Source organism: Capronia coronata, assembly GCF_000585585.1.
Source record: "Capronia coronata CBS 617.96 chromosome Unknown acBCG-supercont1.4, whole genome shotgun sequence".
In the NCBI taxonomy this organism is placed as follows: Eukaryota; Fungi; Ascomycota; class Eurotiomycetes; order Chaetothyriales; family Herpotrichiellaceae; genus Capronia; species Capronia coronata.
Genome location: NW_006912896.1, coordinates 1,688,716 through 1,711,822, shown reverse-complemented (window position 1 = coordinate 1,711,822; position 23,107 = coordinate 1,688,716). Strand labels below are relative to the sequence as shown.

General features: G+C 51.9%; 7 protein-coding genes across 7 annotated transcripts; 1 reads left to right on the top strand and 6 right to left on the bottom strand.

Moving 5' to 3' along the window:
- Window positions 1-424: 424 nt before the first annotated feature.
- On the top strand, window positions 425-3,606 carry A1O1_05171 (histone-lysine N-methyltransferase SETD2; the record flags this gene model as incomplete). Its single annotated transcript, XM_007726057.1, has 3 exons — window positions 425-959; window positions 1,017-2,623; window positions 2,677-3,606. The coding sequence occupies 3 exons, from the start codon at window positions 425-427 to the stop codon at window positions 3,604-3,606; spliced, it is 3,072 nt and encodes a 1,023-aa protein (XP_007724247.1).
- A 1,242-nt stretch (window positions 3,607-4,848) lies between these two features.
- On the bottom strand, window positions 4,849-5,595 carry A1O1_05170 (eukaryotic translation initiation factor 6; the record flags this gene model as incomplete). The annotated part of the gene is made up of 1 exon (XM_007726056.1): window positions 4,849-5,595. The coding sequence occupies one exon, from the start codon at window positions 5,593-5,595 to the stop codon at window positions 4,849-4,851; it is 747 nt and encodes a 248-aa protein (XP_007724246.1).
- A 1,145-nt stretch (window positions 5,596-6,740) lies between these two features.
- A1O1_05169 (uncharacterized protein) lies at window positions 6,741-7,118 on the bottom strand (the record flags this gene model as incomplete). The annotated part of the gene is made up of 1 exon (XM_007726055.1): window positions 6,741-7,118. A coding segment is annotated over one exon (278 nt), but the record flags the coding sequence as incomplete, so codon positions are not given.
- A 1,796-nt stretch (window positions 7,119-8,914) lies between these two features.
- Window positions 8,915-12,484, bottom strand: A1O1_05168 (uncharacterized protein; the record flags this gene model as incomplete). Its single annotated transcript, XM_007726054.1, has 2 exons — window positions 8,915-12,061; window positions 12,116-12,484. 2 exons carry the CDS (start codon window positions 12,482-12,484, stop codon window positions 8,915-8,917), a joined length of 3,516 nt encoding a protein of 1,171 aa, XP_007724244.1.
- A 1,268-nt stretch (window positions 12,485-13,752) lies between these two features.
- A1O1_05167 (uncharacterized protein) lies at window positions 13,753-15,033 on the bottom strand (the record flags this gene model as incomplete). Its single annotated transcript, XM_007726053.1, has 1 exon — window positions 13,753-15,033. The coding sequence occupies one exon, from the start codon at window positions 15,031-15,033 to the stop codon at window positions 13,753-13,755; it is 1,281 nt and encodes a 426-aa protein (XP_007724243.1).
- A 1,701-nt stretch (window positions 15,034-16,734) lies between these two features.
- On the bottom strand, window positions 16,735-19,407 carry A1O1_05166 (uncharacterized protein; the record flags this gene model as incomplete). The annotated part of the gene is made up of 2 exons (XM_007726052.1): window positions 16,735-19,313; window positions 19,362-19,407. 2 exons carry the CDS (start codon window positions 19,405-19,407, stop codon window positions 16,735-16,737), a joined length of 2,625 nt encoding a protein of 874 aa, XP_007724242.1.
- Window positions 19,408-21,090: 1,683 nt separating this feature from the next.
- On the bottom strand, window positions 21,091-22,481 carry A1O1_05165 (uncharacterized protein; the record flags this gene model as incomplete). The annotated part of the gene is made up of 2 exons (XM_007726051.1): window positions 21,091-22,208; window positions 22,289-22,481. The coding sequence occupies 2 exons, from the start codon at window positions 22,479-22,481 to the stop codon at window positions 21,091-21,093; spliced, it is 1,311 nt and encodes a 436-aa protein (XP_007724241.1).
- Between the last annotated feature and the right edge of the window lie 626 nt (window positions 22,482-23,107).

Here is a 23,107-nt window from a genome sequence, read left to right as displayed (position 1 = left end):
GCCCTTCTAATTCAGCCTTCACCGCTGCTTCATCGCACTTGCTCCGTCAGACTTGTTACAGTCACTGCTAGACAGTTGGCTATCATTCCGTCGGTCATCTTCGAATTCTACCTGGCCGCCTTCACAGCGTGGTTGAAACCCGACGTTGCCCCTCGTTCGTTGATTTGACCACCGACCTTCGCGACCCTGTTGTCTCATCCAACGTCGGGCCCATCCCACACCACTCCATCGCGAAGCACTGTCAGTGAATTGACAGACTTCAGCTTTGAGGTACCGAGTGCAGCCGGTGCCTCAATTAGGGTTATTATAGCTTGATGGTGGCCGGCCTCGTCTCTTCCAGATGTACGGCGGCCCCGTGAAATTTTTCACCACCTCACCTACGTGCTCACCCTAGAGCCCAAACCGCAGCAGGATTACTCGCGAGATGGGTGGTCTCAGCAGAACCCCTTCCCGGCAAGAGTCCGTAAAGGAGGAGGCTGTGGTTGAGGTCAAACGCGAGGAGTCAGTGAATGGTGAGCCAACTGAGGAGCCGCGCAACGCCCGCGTAGCCGCCATCAAGCATGAAGACTCTGCCAGTCCTTCAGACTCGCCATTTTCCGAAGATTTCCCACGCAAAACATCCCGCTCCTCGTCCACCTCGACTGCGGCCGGCGACCGGGACAATATGAACGGTCGCGTCAGTGCCAAGAAGAAGCCTGAGGAGGTAGATGCGAATGGCCACACTTCACCCTCCACCTCACCTGTCAAGCCTGAACCAAAAGCATCCTCGAAGCCCGCCAAAGCCGCCCGAGGAGCCGCCTCCAAACTCCCTCCCCGTATCGCTCCTTTACTCAATGACCTTCCTGACGCCACGGAAGAAGCGACCTCTACCTTCACCGTCATCGATAGCTGCACCTACCAAAATAAATACCTGGGTTTCAGTGAACATGCGCTGGACTGTGACTGCTCGGAAGAATGGGGTGAGTTTCACCATTGCCGCACCACTTTGCCCTTCCAGACCTGACTTATATGACCAGATCCCACGACCAAGCAGAATCTCGCATGTGGCGATGATTCCGATTGCATCAACCGTGCCTGCAAGATGGAATGTGCCGACGATTGTAGCTGTGGTCCTTCGTGCCAGAATCAGCGGTTTCTCCGTCGCCTCTACGCCGATGTGTCGGTCGTCAAGACGGAGAAAAAAGGTTATGGTCTTCGTACTAATGTCGATCTTCGGCCGCACGATTTCATTTTCGAGTACATTGGCGAGACTATCCCCGAGGCTACTTTCCGCAAACGCATGATCCAATACGACGAGGAAGGCATCAAACATTTCTATTTCATGTCCTTGAGTAAGGGTGAGTTCATCGATGCTACCAAGAGGGGCAACCTTGGCCGGTTCTGCAACCACTCTTGCAATCCTAATTGCTACGTTGACAAATGGGTTGTGGGCGAGAAGCTTCGGATGGGCATTTTTGCCGAACGTTACATCAAGGCTGGTGAAGAACTTGTCTTCAACTATAATGTCGACCGTTATGGTGCCAACCCACAGCCTTGTTATTGCGGCGAAGCCAACTGTACAGGATTTATTGGCGGCAAGACTCAAACGGAGCGAGCCACCAAGCTCTCTGCTGCCACCATCGAAGCTCTTGGTATCGAGGATGGTGATTCTTGGGATACCATGGTGGCCAGACGTCCTCGCAAAAAGAAGGCCACGGAAGATGATGAAGAATACGTTGACAGCCTCGAAGCCAAGTCGCTGGACGCCGATGGTGTTACCAAAGTCATGGCCGCGCTCATGCAATGCAAGGAGAAATGGATCGCCGTCAAGCTCCTGCAGCGAATACAACGTTGTGTTGATGACCAGGCATGGCACCGGGTGGTGAGATTCCACGGATACCAAATATTAAATTCGCAGCTTGCCGCCTGGAGGGACGACGAAAACATTGTCTTGCAAATCTTGGATATACTGGATCAGCTACCTAGGCTCACCAGGAACAAGATTGTCGATGCGAAAATAGAACAGACGTTGCAGCCATTGACAACACATCCCGATGAGAGAGTCGCAAAGCGTGCGTCAGCGTTGCTCGATGCTTGGTCAAAGCTCGAGTTGGCTTACCGAATACCTCGGAAGAAGAGGGAAAACACCTCAGCTCCCCTTAAAACAGAACCTACTCCCTTTGAAAGACGAGAATCAGCCCAGGAACGCAAACGATCCAGGTCTCGCTCACGCTCTCCCTCCCGAACTCCGCCCCGGGGTCCATCGAATGCGCCTTCTGGCCCCAAGTCGTCACAACGACCTGCCAAATTCCTCGGCCGCGGACCCCCATCGTTCAGCCGAAATCCACCACCTCTGCCCCGTGGCTGGTTTGCAGCTCAGGACAAAGGGAGAACATACTATTATTCGGCTAATGGGCAAACAACCTGGTCGAGACCGACCAAGCCAGCCGACGAGCCGCCTCCACCACCGAAACAGCCATCCGAACAGGATGTTCTCAAGAGTATCATCGACAACATCGTCACCTCTCGTGGCAAGGACACCAAGACATCCACTCCCGACACTCCCGAGCCCACGAAGGTGAAGAAGGAGGAGAAATGGAAATCGTACGACGAAGAGAAGCAGAAAAAGCTGTATGAAAATACGGTAGGTACTCGTGCGTCTGTCTTTCTAGCACTCTTTCTAACGTTTGTGACCAGCTTTTCCCACACATCGCCCACGTAATGAACAAATACAAGCACAAGATTCCACGCGACGATCTCAAAAGATTTGCCAAAGAAGTTGCCAAAAAGCTGGTGGCTTCGGACTACAAAGCTGGCAGGGTGAAAAATCCCACGAAAATCGAGGAGCGGCAACAGAAAAAGGTCAAGGAATTCTGCAAGCAGTTCTTCGAAAAGGCCTACCAGAAGCACAAAAAGCACGAAATGGAAAAGGCGGCCAGAGGCAAAGGGAAGAAGGCATCTGCAAACAGCGAGGCTGTTGCGTCATCGACAGAGTCACCTCACGTTGAGGATGTATCTCCTGAGGACGAAGCCGAGGACGTCAAAATGTCGGAGGATGATGAAGATGTTGAGGAGACAACTGGCGCAGAAACTCCCATGGAGCCCAACGGCAGCGGATCACTGAAACGAAAGCGTCTGGACGGTGACGACCCGTCGCCTCTGGGAGACGAAGAGGAAGGCGAACCAACGGGCTCACCATTGAAGAGACTGAACCTTGACGTTGAGGTGCCACCTCCCCCGCCCCCTCCTCCTGCGCCACCGGTCGAAACACCACCGGGCAGTACACCGCGAGATGGTGAAGCGGAAGGAGAGGGAGAGGGAGACGTGGAGATGGAGACCGACATTTATTCGGACACCAATTTCAAGAGCCAGAGTATGGCGGATGTCCTTGCTCAAGCGCAGGAAGAAGACGAGGGTGATGGCCCAGGTGGAGGGGAAGGGGAAGGTGTAGGGGAAGGGGAAGGTGTAGGGGAAGGGGAAGGTGTAGGGGTAGGGGAAGCAAATCAGGCGACAAAGGTTGGAATTGGAGTTGACATGGAATTGGACAATCCTCTGGTCGACGGACAGGAGTCTGATGCCGTTTTGGCCAACGCAGACGCAAGCAGAGAGGGAGACCGGGACCGATGACGTGAATCCTTGTTTGTATTTGCAACCGGTCGAGCTGTTTGTTATACATAAAATATCGATTGACACTCGGAGAGGCCCTGGGATGATGGATAGTGGGTGAGACACATTTGGGCTGCCAGTGCACTGCTTGCTCTACAACAATCTAGGAAATAGTGACGAGGTAGCAAGTGTTACTACTATTACTATTGACTGCTATTCGGTGTGGTGCGGTGCTTGTACAAACAAGACAGCCAAAGAGGCCGGATGAGTTGTGCTTGCTACTAGGATAGGAATGTAAAGTAGGCAGACAGGTCGCTCCGGTGGTCGAAGGGCGAGGAATCGATATTACCTTCCGACCCACTACCTGTTGCTCTGGGTCTTGAGTCGAGTCTCCCGTCAGTATTCTATAGAGATTCGGGACTTTCAGAAGTTTTGGGTCTCCTGGTTCTTACACAAAGCACAGCAAGGATTAAGACATATGTCTCCGATTCAGAGATTGATTTAATGGGAAGAGCATGAAGAGGTTGGGACGTGAGCAATAATGGACGTTGACAGACGTTGAGTATTGTCTGTAGAGAATTAATTGCGATCCAGCCCACCCATCGCTCTGAATGGTCTGCCTGTTCGTGAAGTTCTCATTTCCTTTTCCGTTAAGAAGGGTCCAGAAGGGTCTTCTGACGGGTTCTTCCCCGCTCCCCAACATCCGTGACGGACAATGATATCAGTAACAAAGGTGCGCTCCTGAAAAGCCTTGCGCGCCGGTCGGCATAGCCGTAGTTTTATGTCCCGGCCAGGCCCAGGACCTCGATCGAGTTCCCCGACAGCACGCTTCGTGCTGGCCGGCGGAATATGACTGTAATTGGAAAGAATAGTTCCTTGCACTCTTGTTCCCTTTTTGTTCTTGCTCTATTCCTTCGGCAAACTGCTCGCTACGAGTCCGTCTCTTCATTCCCGCCACTGGGATGGTAACTTGACAAATCAGCAATCCGCCGTCGCGTCGGTGATATCGAAATCACAAGGCCCTGGCCTGAAACGCGGGGTTGCGAGAGGTGAGAGGAAGCTTAGCGGTGAGGTGTCGAGGTTCGGACAAAACGCTGTGGACCCGGTCATGGTCGAAGTGGAAATCGTCTGGGACGTGCTAAAAGCGGTTGACTCTGGCATTGTCTTCCAGGGGATGACTCAAGGAGAGACGAGCTGCCACGCTTGCCCACCCAGATGTCATCAACAGTCGTAAATGCGTCAGAACGATCGTAGCGGGCCGATCTAGTAGAAACTCTCGACGATGCTCTCCTTGTTGGCATTCATTCTGGCATCAAGACCGCCGGGACCACCTTCACCCAGCCTGAAGACACTTTCAATGACACTCAGCTCAGTGGCAGTGGTGTCCATACCGGTGACGGCGAGCCAGTCGTTGACGACCATGCCGGCGCCGACGACGGGACTTCCTCGGTTCACACTGCCCGCGACGAGCGGCACTTGCAGCAAGGAACTGAGTTCGTCTTGGTCCTGGATGCTGGTCTTGGGGTGGACGATCCCGCCCTGGTTCGACAGAGACATGTACGAGCCCGTCAGCACGTTGCCGGCAATGGTCTGTCGAAACACCTCCACACCCAAAGTATCTGCGATGATTTCTTCCGTCTCGCGCTCGATGTCTGGATGCACCAGCGCCACGTGGTCATTGGCGACAATGCAATTCCCCAGAGCGGATAATCTTTCCTCTATTCTTTGGATCTTCACCTCGTCCGGTAAACTATTTCGGAGATGCTGCAGTTCTTGGTCTGTCGTGGACGTGGGGACGAGGAGACCATTCTTGTTGCCGGTCGTCAGGCGACCCACGATGCGGGTGCCTGCGATAGTGCAGTGGACGATGGGAATGAGGTCGGCGAGCTCGGACTCGAAGATGGAATAGAAGTTCTCCGAGGCCCCGATGGCCACAAGACAGTAGCTGTTGGTCAGGTTGGCGAAGACGCCGACTTCGTTGGAGTTTTCGAACTGCGCTCGGACAGCCATGATTGGCGAATACCGTGAGGTTGATCGGTGGCTTTGTGGACTCTAGAAGAACGTTACGAGAGGCGGAAGAGGAAGAGGCGAGAGGTAGAAAAGTTGCCTGCGTTTGCAATGGCAGAGCGTCTGTGGAGGGCGGAGGGGTTGGTCGAGGGGCGGTGATGGCTGAGTCGTTGGTGAAATTGAGAGAGGAGGGAAGTATTCAGGTTGTGAAGGCGGCTGCTTTTTGTTTATGTATCCCTGGATACTATGAAGGGTCGTGTAGCCACTGGTTCTGACTATTCCAATTGCTGGGGTGTTGATCAAAGCGAAAAGGGCCAGACCTGAGAGATTGTGGTTGTAATTGATGGTGATGCTCGTTAGCGACAATTCGTCCGTCGCAATTTTTCTGCGTAGTCGGTCTGCAGCCAATCAGCGGCGTGGAATGTCTGACTCATCCGCCCGCACCAACTTTTTCCCATTTTCCAGTTTCCTGATCCGTCACTCATCCACCATCAATCATCTCAGCCTCGTCCGCCTTCACTATGACTCTTATTCTGCAGAAGCAGTGCCACTTGCTGCCATGGTGCCGCTGAGCGCCGAGTCTACTGCATTTCTTGCGTGAGGTCTCAAACAGACTATTTCGGGGCCAATGACGTTGTTGGTCCTGGCTTTCTGTCGAGGACATGTCTCTTTGTCACAGCAGGTCGTCCGAACAGAAATACAATCTCAATAGATTGAAGAGCTTCTTGCATGTTGAGCATACGCTCACCATTTACTACCGTGCATGATAAGATCGCAAGACAGGTTTGAGGAGATCATCAACAGCGTCTGCTAATCTCTAGCAAACCTAGAGCAGCCAGGGCTGGGTGACAACCAGATCAACTCGCCCTTCGTTGATATGGTTCTCCGTCGATATGGTCCTCACCAGATATGAAATCAGGCTTAGAGCCATCTAATGATTATTGGTGTTATGCTATCACTATCAACACGTTCAACTCTCCCGTCTACCAATGGACGGCATGAGACTATTCCAACATGTCTTGATACAAGCTGATACAAGGCTGGATCTCAGCGGTCCACCCCACTTACACTACTGATCTCGAACACCCTTCTCAATCAGAACACAGAGTCAACCGTACCACAACCGAGTCCGAACAAGTCCGCATGCCCTGGAAGTCGTCGTTCGACTTCTCACATACCTGGTTACAGTCGGTATCGCCCGCAGCACAATGCGCACCGTAACAAGCACTCAACAGTGGCGTCTCGGGGTCATCCACCGTCATACTGAACCCTTCGTCTGCGAAAGGCTCTCCCTCGACATTGCTGGCGTCGAAGTAGGTCTTGCCCTCGTCCGGCAGCTATGTGTATTCCAGCTGGGTGACCAGTGGCTTGCTGGTGCTTGGGTCCCGAGTACACATCATCGCGATGCCAGTGTTTTGGGGGTGGTCGGCAAAGTACGACGTGAGGACCTGTCCAGGCGCCTGACTGGCCCAACTCACAGCGGGCCGTTGGTCGATTTGTGTGTCGTCGGTCGGTTCGTACCCGGTTACAATAGCGCACCAGACACTGTATGGACAGTTGTGCACGACTTCGGCTCTGGCGTCGACAATACTGACGAGATTCAAGCCCAGAAGGACAAGAACGAACAAGATCATCCAAGACATTGCCATGACGAACTTGTTCCTGGTTCTTCTGAAGATTGAGATTGAGATTGACAGTGCTTGCATGAACTCAGTACAGATCCAGCACCACTCTAGTCTCTTCCTCAGCTCGGTCACTTACTGCTCAAGGAAAGGATTTGGTCACACCCTTGCTGCAGGCCTTTCAAAAGATAGTTGAGACAGCTGTGTATCTCTGTTCAGCTCTGTGGGCTCGGAGCTATAAGTGTCGTTCTGCTCAGCAATCGTTACTGTTCAGCTCAGTTCAGCTCAGTTCAGCTCAGTCCTGTCTGTAAGCTTCTGCTGTCGTTGTTGACGATGATGATGTCGATGATGTCGATGATACACAGAGAGAAGAAAAGGGAACAAGGCTTCAAAACACACGGTCTATATATACCATGGGCTGCATCGAGAATTCACTGCTCTGCCACCCGTGTGACTTGGAAGCCGACGGGACCTCATCACAGCCTTGTCCACGAGACGACATGCATAGACTGGTTCTGGCATGACATTGCACCGGGGGGGCCGCAAGTTTCGCACATTGACGACTCCATACCGTCCTCGTGCGCTTGGGAACCAGAGTCACCGATCGAATTGAGATGTTTGGATGTCGATGATATTGATGAGCACGAGCACGAGCATGAGCACGAGATTGCTCTTTTCCTCATCACTGGTTTTGGACATGTGATCTGCCTGAGCCTGGACTGTATCCAGCATCCAGCATCCAGCATCCCTCTCACGCCCCGTCTCTGTGTCATATCGTGAGATGGGGCGTCAGTGAAGTGATTATAGTTCTAAGAGCAAACAACGACTTTCGGCTAAACCAGGTGAATGGTGGTCACGGCAGGCCTATGAAGAAGGTCCAGAATTATCAAGGTCTTCAGCCTACCTACCACGAAATATAAGTATATCATATATCATATAAATGTTCTTTCCTCCTCTTGTTAGATGTACCAAACAGCCTGCCACAAACAGGCGTATTGCAGTTTGTAAACAACTACTACTGTATTGCGGAAAGAATGAATCAACACACAGGACAGCAAAGCTCCAGACATGAACAAACATACACAAGTGCTCTTGCCATGATTCATATCATAATTTGAGCACACTAATATGTCTACACCACATATCTGGAGATGGAGAGGGGAAGTGAAGTAATGCTCAGCGTCAGTTCGCATCTATTAGGTCCTTGCACGCCGAGGATATATATGACCGTCTTCAATCCATTCGGATGGGAATCTGGCCAATCCACTTCAGATTGTACCTCAAGGTACGAAAGGGGTGTCCCGATATCTTGAGACGATATGTTGAGTCGTACCTAGCTAGGGAAGACACCCATTTTCTTTGATTTCATCTTCGTTGTTCATTTCATTCAAGTTCTCGTTGCATTGCTATGTCGTTGCTTCGTGGTCTTTCTCCTTCTTCTGCCACCGTTCTGTGATAAGAAATTTCCCGTCTTTTCCCATACGGAACGCCTGCAAATTGCCAGGATTGCTTCGCTCGAACGTGAACGACTGCCATATACAATTTTATCGACTCCAGCGCTGAATCCAAATATATCGTAGAGCGTCTCCCGCCTGTACTCTAATGCAGCAGATTGGTATGGCGACTTGGCACGCATGAAAAGTTGGACATAGAAAACAAAATGACGAAGAGGCACATGGATCGAATCGGCCAGCTTAAAATCAGTCTTCACAAATCCCGGCCTCCAAAGCGGCCAACGCAGCCTCGTATCTCCCCGGTGAATGGTCTCCAAACATGTCGCGTCCGAACTTAAGCTCGCCGAACCGCGTCTCCACGTCGCGTATCAGTTTGAATTGCACTCTGGTGGCCGGACGACCGAGGGCTCGATACAGTTTTTCCGTCCTATCGTCCCTGGAATCATCCGGCCCAAAGACGGACTCGCGAGCAACGTCTGGATCTAGTCTGTCAAACACGCGCGTCGTCTCCACCACAAATACCTCGCCAGGCGGCACGAGTTTGTCGTTGACCATGGCCGCACGCAGTGTCTTGAGAGCCGCCCAAGCCCAGGTGTCTTCTCCAAGTCCGTCGCCGGCCATGTGTTCCGGCGGAGGAGGGCCCTTTGGGTTATTGTACAAGGAAGACTTGACCGCGTTCGACACGCGCTGCCAGACTCGCGTTTTCAACGCACCGAGAGCATCAGTCGTGTCCGTCTTGAGGTGCAGAGCCACCGTGCGGAAGTCGTGTAGAATGCCGAGCGACAAGCACGGGACAATATCGCTGTGGTTGACGATCGTTGTGATGAGGCCTCGGGTAGCCACCCGCAAAGACTCTGACACGCATGCGGGTGTGCCGTATGCATAGACATGTATAGGGCGACCTGCAGGAAGACTGATCGGTGGGACATACGAGGTATGGGGACCGTCACTGTTCGTGTGTGTCAGGAGTTTCGGGGCGTTTCCGGTGACGAAAGTCGTGTTCGAGCCGTCAAAGGAAGGCTCGGACATCAAGATGGCGAGGATGGCGGCGACAGCACCTCCTAATGAATGCCCGCAAAGTACAAGACCATAATCTGGGTATTGTTCAAGAGTGGCTTTGATGGTGGCCATGATCCGACTTCCATTACCACCAAGCAATCGTCGTGCAGATGCATGGATGCCCTTGTGTACCTTGTATCGTTGCCCTTGCCAGACTAAATCGTCATAGTCACAGGTCATGTCGGTCAAGACATCCTCGAACCCCAGAGTTCCACGGCAGGTCAAGACGACCGCTTTTGAATCATCGTCGATGGAGATGAAATGTATCAGCGGTGATATTGCAGACGGCGACCAGTCGGTATTGCCTGTGACGCCTTGGGGGTCATAGAAGGAGGACAGGAGGATAGTGTCGGGAGGTAACCCTGTATGACTTGAAAACGAACTATGTTCGTGATGGACATTCAAAGTCATCAGTTCTGTGGCTTTGCTCAATTGAGCTTCGGCCGAGGACAGGCCCATGACACGAAGAAAGTTGGAGCCGTATGAGGCGGACGCAAATCTGGCGAATCGCCGGATTGTTTTCACCATATGGCGATCGGGGAAGATTCCAGGTACTTTACCGTGCGAAATCAGAGCGTTCAATATATTGTGGTCTTCAAAAATAGACTTGCGATGCACCGGGGTCTTGGGTGCTATGATGATGGCTTCTTTCGAGTCTTTGGTTGCCATTGAATACAAGCTGGGTACATAGGATCGGGACATTCGGCGGTGGACTGATCCGTTAGCCGTGTCCAGTCGAGAATCCGTTTCGTCAACTGCAAGTCCCAGTTCAGACTTGGTCTGAGAGAGGCCGCCAACAACTCGAGTGTGGGTACGCGTGAACGTCGGCGACCCAGATCGACTCTCGACAGAATGTACTGAGTAAGTCTCGGTGGTCTGCGACACAGAAGAGTCTCTTCTGCGATGATGCAACGCAAAATAGCTGGAAGATGATTCTTGGCCAACGGCACGATGTAGACTGGGACTGGTCAATGGTGTATGACCATGGCTGAGAGAGACGTGCGTTTTTCGTGGATTCCTATCGCCCCGTACTGCTGCAGGTACACGAGAGTTCAGCTGTTGCGGTGGTTTCAGAGAAGCAGGCTTCACAGGAGGCAGAGGCTTGTTGAGGTCTTTGATTGTTGCTGACGACTGGCTGGGGCTGAATGTCCTCAACGCTTTCTTGATCACTCCGCCTTTGTCGTTCTTGACAGACGCCGGTGATTTGTCTTTTTTAGTCTTGCCGACCGGTATTCGACTCGTCGTATTGGCACTTGGTGGAGATCTGCTGTAGGATAAAACTGGCCGTCGACTTTTCTTCTGGTTAGCCACCGCCCCAATACCCTTGGGAGGTACGGTCGGAGGTACCAAGGTCTCCACGGTCTCATGCTCATTGTCATGGTTGGCGACAACGGGATCCTCCATCTGCATGGGTTCATCCACTATCGATACCCGCTTTGGGGTACTGTCCATCATGAACAAATCGTCAGGGTCATCATGGTCCATATGCACGTCGCCACGAGTGAGACGCAGCTGGTCAGAGGGGGAGGTAATATCTGTGCTACTCGACTTCTTCAAGGCGGTTCGAAATATGACTGTTTGATGAGGTCCGCCCTGTACGCCTGCCTCAGAATCGCCATGGTTGAGCGTTTCCGCAACCATGACCGTGCCCGGTGGAGGATCAATATGAGTTGTCTGGGCATCGTAGATGTCAACCTTGATTGTTTTGGCAGTGAGCGTTTTCGATGTAATGACTGCTCGAGCCCCATCCGGCAGTTGGCTCATGATGCGCTCCCGGATTTCCTCGTCGGTCAATTTGGTCTGAGATTCTGGTGCCAGGGCGACTGTTGAATAGTCGAACAATGTGTCTCGTTCCAAGGCTTCGAATTCATCTTCGCCGTCTGGGGAAGCAAACGTCATGGATGGAGCCGTCTGATGAGTGTGGATGCTGACCATGCCTTTCCTCCTTGTCCCGACGACGTCAGCCTTGAAGCCTTTGTCATCAATGACAGCATCCCAGATGGTTTCTTCACCACCGGCATCTCTGAAGTCGAGTTCTGTTTTACGCCGACCCCATCTTTGTAGCATAACAAACCCAACCGTGCCGATGATGACGTCCAAGTATGAGACGATTTCGCCGTTGTTCCCGTGCTCGGGCTTGTTCAGTTCATCCTTGATCAGAGTGATGATGGCGGCAACCGCGCGGGAGGATTCGGTGGAGCCGAGTATAGCATTGAGCGTGGACAATCCTTGGATCGAGAGGGCAGAGACTGAGTTCATCGAAGCCTCGGTCAAATGGAAGCCTGCCGACGCCACAAAGGAAATGGTTGAAATGGTCGAGTAAAGTGCAGATATCTATATCATGTCAGCTGGGCAAGGCTCACTAGAAGCAGAGCAGACCAAACGTACGCTTTTCTCCAGCAGATTCTCTGCTTCAGCCCTCCCGAGGTCTCCATAGCTTCGGGCAGAGACATCTCGACCTGCCGCGACTAGGACGGCTTCCAGGGCACTCCTACTGACGGACAAGGTCTTCAACGTGGCTTCTCTTCCGGCATATAAGCCCCATTCGCCCACTTTCGTCCCAGCTCGCACGTAGAACGAAGTCAAGCCAGTGATGCCACTTATAACGGCGGCTGCGGGCGCAGGCAGGAGGGTACTTCCTTGAAGAGGCGGCGCCAGGACAATCTCCTTGAGTTCTTCTTGGTCGTTGGCGTCCTCTTCAGAGTGGTCTCCATTCGTGCCATCAGTGTCTTTCTCTTCATGCCTTGGCCACAGCATTGTGTGGGCAGGTGTGAGGTTTAAATCGAGAGGATGGTGTGAGGGACAAGGCGGATGGCGGCCGCAGGTGGTGCTCCATGAAGAGGAGGGAAGAGAAGATCACAGAAAGGCAAAACAGAAGATGTTCAGGACTATGCAGGTACGCTTCGGGTGCCTGGCATTAGAGACACTGGCATGTGGCAACAAGAGATGGCGATTGAGAGAGATGGATGGAGGGTTGAATGTTCGATTCACTGCGGCTGTTTGTTGCCGCATGACGTCGAGTTGTTAGATACAATTCTACATCTCTACATTTCATGATATTCAGCTTCAATCGCAGTCATGCTCTCATTCATCTGATGTCCCGTCCGTCCACTTACCACCCTTCCCACTCACACGTACAACAGAAGAAAACCGCCTGAGAACACGTTGATACTGTCGACTGGACTCGCCACCCGTTTGTTTTCCCAATGAAGCAGCAAGCAACCCTGATTCCGACCCCTGCCGGCAGCAATGATAGCCGGCCATATTTTCTTCTACCACATGCTTGCTTCACGTATCCGACATGTGAAGATGGACAAGAGCCAACAGAATCTCTCATTGCTCTGGATGGATATCTACTGTGCTTCTTTGTGCTTTGGACCTGGATTGGACGGGGCAATACCGCCTGCTTCCGTACCTACAAGGCTTTCCCAGTGCACAGCACGGTATGCGGACATGCGGATACGGACCAGAGGCTTTGGCCATTGACAAGGGTGTCTTCCCTCTTCGAACGAACGCCGACTGTGAATGGTTTGGTGTGTTTCAAAGATCTGTTTTGTCAGGCCCGGTGCCTGGTTGCACTCGTCTCAGGATGTGCCTGCACTCTCCCATTGGCGATGCATCCTTGACTAGGACTCACCTGCCCAAGCCCGATGCAAGCGTGTCAGAAAGAGTTTAGGCAGGGAGGAACTCTCATATCTACACAACGACGATGGAGCGAAATGTCTAATGGAAGAAGACACCAGATGAGGACTAAGAATAACTTTTCATTTCGCCTTCGAGGGCCACCACCGTGCTCCGTAGAGCGAAGAATAACATCTAACCAACCCGAGGATGCCCTCAAGGGGCTCCCGATTTCCAATCTGATAACAATGATGATGATAGTTTTCCCCCAAACGCCATGCTCAAAAACAAAAACAATTTAGGTAAAGTGAACCAACCGGCCCTCTGGCCCCCCCCTTCCTTCCCCCTTCTCCCCCCTACATGACCATTTCGATCTCCGCCGGCGCGGAGCACTCGGGGGTCCACTAGACCGCCACGAGGAACGCGTCCGGCGGGATCTGTCCCGCAGCTTTTAACTGGGCGAAGTTGGCCATTGCCAACCCATAGTCCCAGTTGTTGGCTGCCAGGCAGGTTTCCACCCATTGCAGCTTGAGGCCTGTCTCGAAGCTGAATTGGAGGCCCATTTGTTCGCGGAGGAGTACCTCCGCGGGCTTGTCTGGTTGGGCGACTCCGAACGTTGACCCTGGTGGGATTTCGGGATGCACTGGCGCAGGTGCCGCCATTGCTCCCATTGGCTGAGGTTGTGGTTGTGGTTGAGGTTGAGATTGAAGTTGAGATTGAAGTTGAGATTGAAGTTGAGCCGTGATAGGCTCGTTGTTGTACATTTTCAAATTTGGGTACCATTTGATGAGTGTTTGGAGAGTGTCAGGTTTGGAAGCCACAGGGTTGCCCGTGAGAATGAGATGTTCGAGTTCGCGGAACTGGTTCTTCCAGAACTTGAGGGCACCCAGGTCTTCCAGGTTGTTGTTTGCTAGGTCGAGATTGTGGATGTGTGGGAAAACACTGGCAAGAGAGATGATGTCTTGGACTGTCTTGATTGCATTGTCTCGAAGACTGACGCTGACGACAGCTTCTGTTCGTTTGGGTTCGGTTTCCCAGATCTTGGTTTCGCAGAGAGCGAAAATGGCTTTGTAAACTTTGGATGCGTCTTGATCGGAGAGACCGGAGGTCAAGAGCTCGGGATCGGCCACGAGGGCGTTTAGGATGAGATGTCTATCACCAGCGTGATAGCGTTTTCGGATGACTGAGATGATGATGTTTTCGACTTCCAGAGTCAGAGGATTGTTGCTGTTGCGACGAGAGTCTCGTGGCGTGTTTTGAAGGGATCGATTTTGGTGACCAAATTGTTGGCCCCGCGGTCCGGATGGTGGATGCGACGATGCGCCATTTTGAAAGCCAAAGCCATTTCTTGCTGGCTGAGAGATTCGTGCGTCGAGGGATTGGTTTTGAGATTGGACTTGTTGGCTTCGTGGAGGTCTCGAGTCTTCAACCACAAGGGTTGCTCCCGCCCACGTGAAACCGTTCAAATGATAGAACCGATCTTTGTCGTGTTCGTTGATAGTGATGAGTAGGACTGTGCGACCGGCCATGCGAGAAGAGAGGATTTTGCGGCCGGACTTCTTTTCCAAAAAGCCGAGCAGGGAATCGAGGCCTTGGTCTTTGGTGGCTGACAGTTTGCTTGTTGTCCATCCTTTGATGGCGAGCTGGAAGGTGTTTCCAGACTGGGTTTGTCTTGCGAAAGCCATTGTGATAATTGAAAGGTTGCAAGGGAAATTGATTTGAGTTGGATGAATGTTTCCGAATTGATCAGTGCGGAGGCTTGAGAATGTGTGATCTGCTGAGGCTTGAGATTGTGTGACCTGCCGAGACTTGAGAATGTGTGATCTGCCGAGACTTGTAGGTTCAAGTTGTGTGTTTGTGAAAGCTGCGACCTTGTGGGATCCGTACAGGGGCTTATGATGATACACAGAGGCTTGTAGAGACTTGCACGAGGCTTGAACTTGGATGATTTGCACTGAGGCTTGAGGCTGATTGATTGATTTGATTTGCACCGAGGCTTGAACTTGTAGGATTTGCACTGAGGCTTGTAGGATGAAGACCGTGGTGTTCGTGATATGAAGATTGTACCTTTGTGGGATCCGTACAGGGGCTTATGAATTCACAGAGGCTTGTAGGGACTTGCACAGAGGTTCGAAGAGTGTGAGATTTGCACTGAGGCTTGAGAATGGTATGAATGTGTGATTGAGTGAGTGAGTGATTTGCACAGAGGCTTGAAGATGGTAAGATTGGTTGATTGATTTGCACAGAGGCTTTGAAGATTCAGATCCGCACTGAGGCGTAGTAGATTTTTTGCACTGAGGCGTTGCTGAAGCAGATCTGAGTGAGTGTAAAGAGATTGTATGAGGGAGGAGAGAAGAATGAGACAAAGGAAACGGGGAGGAGGAGGAGGAGGTAGATATTCAGCTCGTCTTGTCTTGATACGCACAGTCAATCAGGCATCCAGAGAACCGAGAAGTCGGGAACTTGAATCTGATGAAAGAGGAAGAAAGTTCGCAGGGGCGGAATCCGGTACGCCACGTGATCTGGCAGCCACTAGTCCTAATACGGCAAAGTGCACGGTCTACCCGCGTTGCCGCCAACCTTCTTTGAGCTTCAGCCTGGAAAACGAGGCTCAACGCGTTCAAATGAGTTCGATGGATACAATGGCATTCAACGGTATTGTCCGCATCCAATGGTTCATTGTTCAATAGTCTCTATTTGAAGTGCAGGCGACCCTGTCTCAACAACTCTACTTACTAGTAAGTGTAGATGATGGTTCTGACGGCGACCTCGAATAGACTAGTGACTACGACGAGACGTCGGCGCCGACCATGATGACAATGAACAGACAATGCCGAGTGGTATGATGGCGACCACGACAATAACAAACAGGCAGGACTAATAATCTGATGGCGACCGCGGTAAGAATGGATATCAATACTAATAATTATGGCGGAGATCACAATCAGAATGAACGCCAAATACTAATAATGTTGACGGCGACCTGGACGGTACAGTGGCCATCGGTGGTGTCCATGAGTGGTGTCCATCAGTACTATCGTTTCTCTCCAGGGTGCTCCGAAGCCAAATCACAGTCTCATGTGGCAAGACACGAACCCCATGGCGACATTGTACCGTGTCTTGTTGTAAATAGGGTTCGTTATTCATTAACTTGACCAGGTTCTGGACTTCCCTTTCGAGGAACAATACAAGCGCTTATATAGAATAGAGAACTCTACGCCAAATCAAGTGAAAAGGTAGACCCCACACTGCAAGTCTCCTATGGTTGAGTGCCCAACAAATGCTGCAGCTACTAATCGACGAGCATAATTAGGTGACTCACAATCAAAAGTCCATCGCTGTACATGTATATGTCTACTAAGATACCTGACTACACTCAGGACATCCTACCGGCCGTTGACTTTCTCCTCAGGCGTCGCGGGGCCGGAGGTCTTGCTGCCAAAGCGACCGATGCCTCCAAACCCGCCCAGGTCTCGTTTGAAGAATTTCCCCAGATTCTTCAGGTTTTCATTCAGCTTGGCCCCGGCTTCGCCTCCCGCCGATGTGCCGTCAGCAGGCGCCAAATTGCTGCTGCCCGGGCCAGGACCTGCAACAGGAGGCGGACTAAATGCGCCTTCCCTGGGTGTTGCCGCGCCTCCGAGACTCGGGCTGCTGAACCGATCGATGATGGCATTGCCCAGACCAGAAGCATCAAACTTCATGTTGGCAGGTAAGTTCGCCGTACTCAATGATGCTGCCGCCGAATTGCCCAGAGCCGAAAGATTGTGCAAAGCTCCAGCTGGTGTTGACGATGCAGCACTACTCACTGAGACCGTGCCCGAGAGGTTCAGGGACGTGAGGAGCGGCGACCGTTCCACCAGCGAATCCTTATACCGGGGGCTGAACTTGTGCATTTGGAACAATTCCACTAAATGGTTCTGTTCCGCTTTGTTGCGGATGCCCTTGAGCTCGAGGATCTTGCGGAAATTGACCTCGGATAGATCAGCAATATGGATCAGATAGGCCTGCACCAGCGCTTCTGGCGGAGACGGTCTGACTTGGAGAGTCTTCAATAGCGGCTCAACTTTGCCGAATGCAGTCGTGACTCGCTTCAGGAACAGTGGCGGAGGCGTGCCTGGTAGTATGTGACTCAAGGTGTTCCTGATCTCATGCGTGTCCAGCAGCATCTGTTCGGCGCCGCCCTCTGAGATGGGCCTGCATTGTGCAATGTTGGAAATGTAGGTCGAGGCGAGCAGTTCCACCAGATTATCGGCAAAGGCCCGCGCATACTGTTGCTTATGAAGCATACCCAGGATTTCGCTCGATCTTTCTTTGATGCGGTGCTCCAGACCTGTGATGTAGGAGCTTTGGTTCTCACAGCTCTCGATCTTTGACCAGGCAGTGTTCCGCATTTCCCGCCAGCTGGGTTCAAGGTCGACCTCCACCCGCCTGACCAGCCCTCGCACAGCAGCACTCGCTATCCCCATGAAGGCGTCCGCTTGACTTTGCAAATCAACATTGTCCTTCAAGTTTTCATCGATGCGGCTCTTGATCTTCTCTTCAAGAGAATTGCATGTGTTGAAACAGTAGTCGGCGGTGTTGAGGACCAGGATCACATCTTCGACGGTCGGGATCCGCGAGGGGGTGCCGCCTGATGGCTTCTCGGAGATATGAAACAGTAGGACCTGCTGGGCATATTGATCCAGATATCGACCAAACACTCGAGACAGCTCCAGTAGGGGTTGTCCGGTTGATAGCTTTGCACATTGCGCCAATGAATGACGGTAGAAATTGAACAACTCGGTCGAGGATGCGATCACTTGCTGCGAAGAAAACTCTTCGTCTGCGAGCCTCGTCGGCCTTTGCTTGTACTGTGGTATCAGCCTCGCAAGTTCCCTGTCCTGGGCTTCGACCCATAAACTCAGATAGGGCTCGAAAGCACTCGATATAGGTTGGCCGAAAACTGGAACATCGCTAGCAGAGATGGTCGTGTCAAAAGATGCTCTGGATGTCTGATTGAACCTCCTTTCCAGACTGTGTTCAAAATCCAATGTCTGCTGAAGGCACGACAGCAGAAGCCTGACATCAATCGTCTGCCCGTTACGAGTGGTCCTGGACAAGATGCCTTTGAAGTCGTCCCTCGTCCCTTCGGCAAACACGTTTGCTAAGACCTCGTTCACCCGCCAATGCGAAGGGAAGATGGCCGCATGCTCCTCGTCGTATACCTTCAGAGTCTTCTTGAACCATGCGTATCGTCGGTCGATGTTGTCGAGAGAGCCGGCTTCCTGGTCTCCCTTGAAGATGTTCCGGTATTGCCTCAGCTGGGTGTTGCAGTACCAAGTGATCAGTCTCGACCGGGCTGCATCACCAAGAGCATCCACAACCATGCACGCCTCGTGCAGCAACCCTCTCTTTTGCGCCACCTCTTCCTTGGTGAAGCTGATCTCGAAATCTTCACAGACCTGTTCGAGCAGTTCCCTTTGCAATTCTGCCACATTCCTACTCAGCGTCGCAATCTGGTCAATCGAGCGATATGACTTGAAATGCGCCATAAGTTGGATCACCGCCTGGAGGAGCTGTGCACATTCTCGGTATTGCCGTGTCTTGCTCAGGGCGCGCAGTTGTTCGTAGGCAGTGGTTAACATCTGCAGCCTCTTTAGTGCCGTCATGGACAATGTCAGATTTTTCTTTGTATTGTCCAACTGCTTGATATCCGCCGTCATCTCGGTGATATTGCGCTCTGTTTGTAAGGCACGCTCCCGGACATGTTCGATGCGCTGGAACAGGTCCGCCAGTTCTGCTTTCGCAGCCTCCATCCGTCCCAAGCATTCTGCGTTTGACCGAATCTGGTCATCTTCTAAACCTTCTATCTCATCGTCCAAGTCATCTTGGTAGCCCTGCAGGATCTCGTAGGTCTGGCCGACTGACGACAAGGTGGAAGGGTGAGAGAATATCTGATCGAGGTGTTCTATCGGGTCATAATTGTCTGCTCGCTGTCAGAAGAAATTTAGTTCAGTCAACAAAGACGACTTACCTGAGTCGAGCAGATTGGTTTCTTGATGTATGCCATTGGGAGGCATGTGGAATGGTTGACGAGAGTTTGGGATTAGAAGGGCCACCACGGACAGAAGGACAAAACTTCATGACCTTAGAGGTTGGATGCTCGGACTAGACAAGCGATGGTCGGCTGTACAGGGAACGTTTGATTGTTGATCTGTTGAATTGAATGTGGTGATGCCAGATCAGACATATCAACATTATCACGACTACTGAGGACTCGACGTTAACTCCGCGCACAGTAATAAACTGCGCCGCTATAGCATCAGCTACTAGCCTATAGTCAACCCCTATCTGGGCACAAACGTATATGCTCTGGGTAGACTGTCATCACAATCCTGATATCTCTTCTATCAATGAATTATATTACTTTGCACTACCCTTACCGAATGTCCGGTGCCATTCTGAGCACATCCCTCTGCAAATCTGTCCTCCAACTACATAAATCTAAAGGCCGCAGCGCAGGATTTGGTTGTTGTATCGCCAAATGCAGTTAGATCACTATTCTCGGCAGACCTTCCTCTGGATATTTTCCTTTCACTGACACTGATTCAGAATTTTGAGACGACGGTTTTATACTGACCTTCTCATATGTTCTGTACAATCTCAGCTTCTTGAGCTTCGGTGTTTCCAACTTTGACAAAGCAAAGATCCACCGCAGGCCTTGATTTGCCTCACAGTCACAGATCGTCCTTTTCTATCTCACCCTCGCACCTGAGGATCCTCATTCACAGAGCTCCTAGCAACATCCGACTCTGTACTGATCTCATCAGGTCTCCGCGACCAGCAGAAGGGCTTGCTACGGGATGACTAACATTACAATCTCTACGTGTGCGCTGTGACCAATTCAAGGTTAATTGAGATAATCAAGTATGGCTCTACTTACATTCAAGGATACCTACTCACACCCAAAAATACAGCTCTCAGAGTCCTTACAACAAGTAAGCAAACCCACCCCAGTCTGTCCCATACACCCATGCCCTCAACCCCCATTTCAAACCCTATTATGATGAACAAAGAAACCATATGGCATTAGGAAGAGCCGGAAAAGGATGCTAGGGGAAAAAGATTTGCCGCCTTTGAAGAACAGACGGTCCAAACGAGTAGGCATCGTCAAATGCCTTTTGCTCTTTACGGCTGCTGTTTCTTTCAGAGTGTGGTCCCTGGCGTCGATGCTTAGAACTGGTTCTTCTGATATTATTACTATACACACCACCAAAGTCCTGCTGTCGCCTGGACTCTTGGATCTCTCTCTCTTTTCTGCATTGCTGTTCGTTCGTTCGGGCTTTTCTACGATTATGTCAACGGAGACTAACATTCGTCAAGATCCTAGGCACATATCTACGGAAGGCTTACGAACGAAGAGTCTCTGACCTCCCATCTCAGAGCACTGTATACAGTAGGTTCAGTTTCGACATGGAGGCGGAGCATTGGCATTCAGCTCGAGCATCTTCCGTACCCATACGAAAACAGAATCTGCCCATCACAGTCTACATACGTACCCACGTGCAAGGTTGGCCACGCCAGAAGTTATTAGGCAGATTTCGAGCATGTCTAGACAGTTTTATTCGTCTTCCTTTGAATATCAAGCAGCTACTCAACGCTTCCAGAAAACAAAAAAGGAGAGAAATCTAAAACACTCGTCATCGCAGTTATGGCCTTTTTGGTATTTTAGTCTTTCCAGTTACAGAAATGCTTTCTGCCCATCAACCCTGGTGAGCTTTTTTAAGCCTAGTGCTCCCCTCGTATAGTCCACGATCAATAGCCGCGGCAACAGTCAAAGTCCCACCAATACTGGCACAGACGCCCGTCAGGAAGTTAGCAAAGGACTTTGGGCGGACCTCGCGATTGATGACCTTCATGGGACTAATATCGTAAGAGAAGAAGACGCCAGGAATGCCGCCGTGGGCATGCAGCCTTTCCTTGTGGCCCTCGGCGGCATCCGTGCCACCACCCAGCGACCTCTTATGCGACGTGACCGAGTACTGATGCGTCTCGATGGAGCCGTGGCTGCCAGCCCCCTTACCATGCATGCCCAGCGGGATGAGATCGCTGAGACTGGAATGCTTGGTGACGGATTGATCCTCGTCCCAGCCGAGGGGCAAGTAGGACGTGGAGACGACTTTGATGAAGTACATGAAGTTGTAGCCCGGCTCGTCTGTCTCCTGGCGATGGCCGTCCAGCGGGTTCGAATGATGGTGGTCGCTCCACTTCGTGTCTGTGGCCTTGTCGTCGGACAGCTGCGGTCCAAAGCGCAGGGAATGGATTTCATGGGTGAAGGTGTGGCCTCCTTCAACCGGGGTGTCGAAGTAATTGTTCAGATCGTGCACGTGCATGTTGCCGTTGCTGAAACTGCGGCCGGGGGCGATGTGGAAGTTGCCCACGACCTTGTTGACGCGGAGCACGCCTTCGATGCGACAGCCCTCCGAGCGCTGTTCGTCGAGCCGCTCCCCGTACCCTTCGCGCTCGCATTGCTCGACGCCCTCGCCGCGTCCGAACGCCCAGCTGTTGGTGGCGTATGCTTCGCGCACCTCGTCGCATGTGTTGCAGCATCCCGGCTTCTGGGCGGTCGGGGGCGCCGGTGCTGAGTAGCACGAACCGCAGTAGTCGGGGTCCAGATGCGACGCCGAGTCTTGCTGGTGTAGTTGCAGCGCTTGGGTGTCGATAATTCGCGAGCCTTCAGCGGGCGAAGTCAGTCGTACTTTGTTGACGCCGTGCACCACGCCCGTCTGTTGTTCGCCGGACACGTCCATAACGTCGAGCGTGAGCAGTTCGCAAGGGATTCGGGGGAAGGTGATGTTGAGGTGGATTTCCATCTTCTCGCCTATTGAAATAAACCATTGTCAGCTTCGAGAAAAAAGCAGTCGCCTCTCTGGGACACATGTAGTTTTTAACGGTACTGACCTCGTCCTTTGTCCACCACCAACTCCGGCTGCACCACTATCCTTCGGTAGTCCGTCCATTCGGCGAGGATCAGGTAGAAGATGATGAGGATGGACGCGATCGTGACAATCCCGCCCGACGTGGTTCGGATTCGGGCATCCTCGACCGTCTTGGTGAAGGCATCGAGCCGTGTAAACCTCGATTTGACTGGCATGTTGATGGGCTGAGGCTTCTTCTTCGCCGCCGCGGCCGGTTGTCAAGTGCGCACGCAGCCTGCGCGATTCCGCCGGCTGCTGTAACCCAATATGAACCCGGGTCTCATGAAATGCTATAATATGTGCACCTTTGTCACACCCAGTGAGTGCGACATGCTTAATGCAGGAGAGCTTTGAGTTCAAATGATAGTGCTGTGTCTTGTGTAGGTATCAAGTAGTAATATCCAGGTAGTGGACAGCATGTTCCATTCGGCATTCAAACGAGTCCCCACGCGTGTTTCGGAGAATTTGCTGGGGGGCATATTCCACCCCTTGGCATCACTCCTGCGGAACAGTCACTCTAAATCAACAGAACTGTCAGCTACCGCCTAATGCGAAAGTATTCGTACAGTATACTACTGGCACGAGGTCAACCAGGTGAAGATGCAGACACATAGGGTCATTATCAGAGAAACAGTCAGACCAACATAGAACGAACAAGACGAGAAACATCCTAGGGTTATAACAGACGTAAGTGAGTATGGTGGAATCTCTTTGTTGAACCATGCATAACAGCTAACTAAGTAAGGGATGTTGGAGACTGAGAGTAGCTCGGACTACTGACGCTACATCTCCAATCCATGTC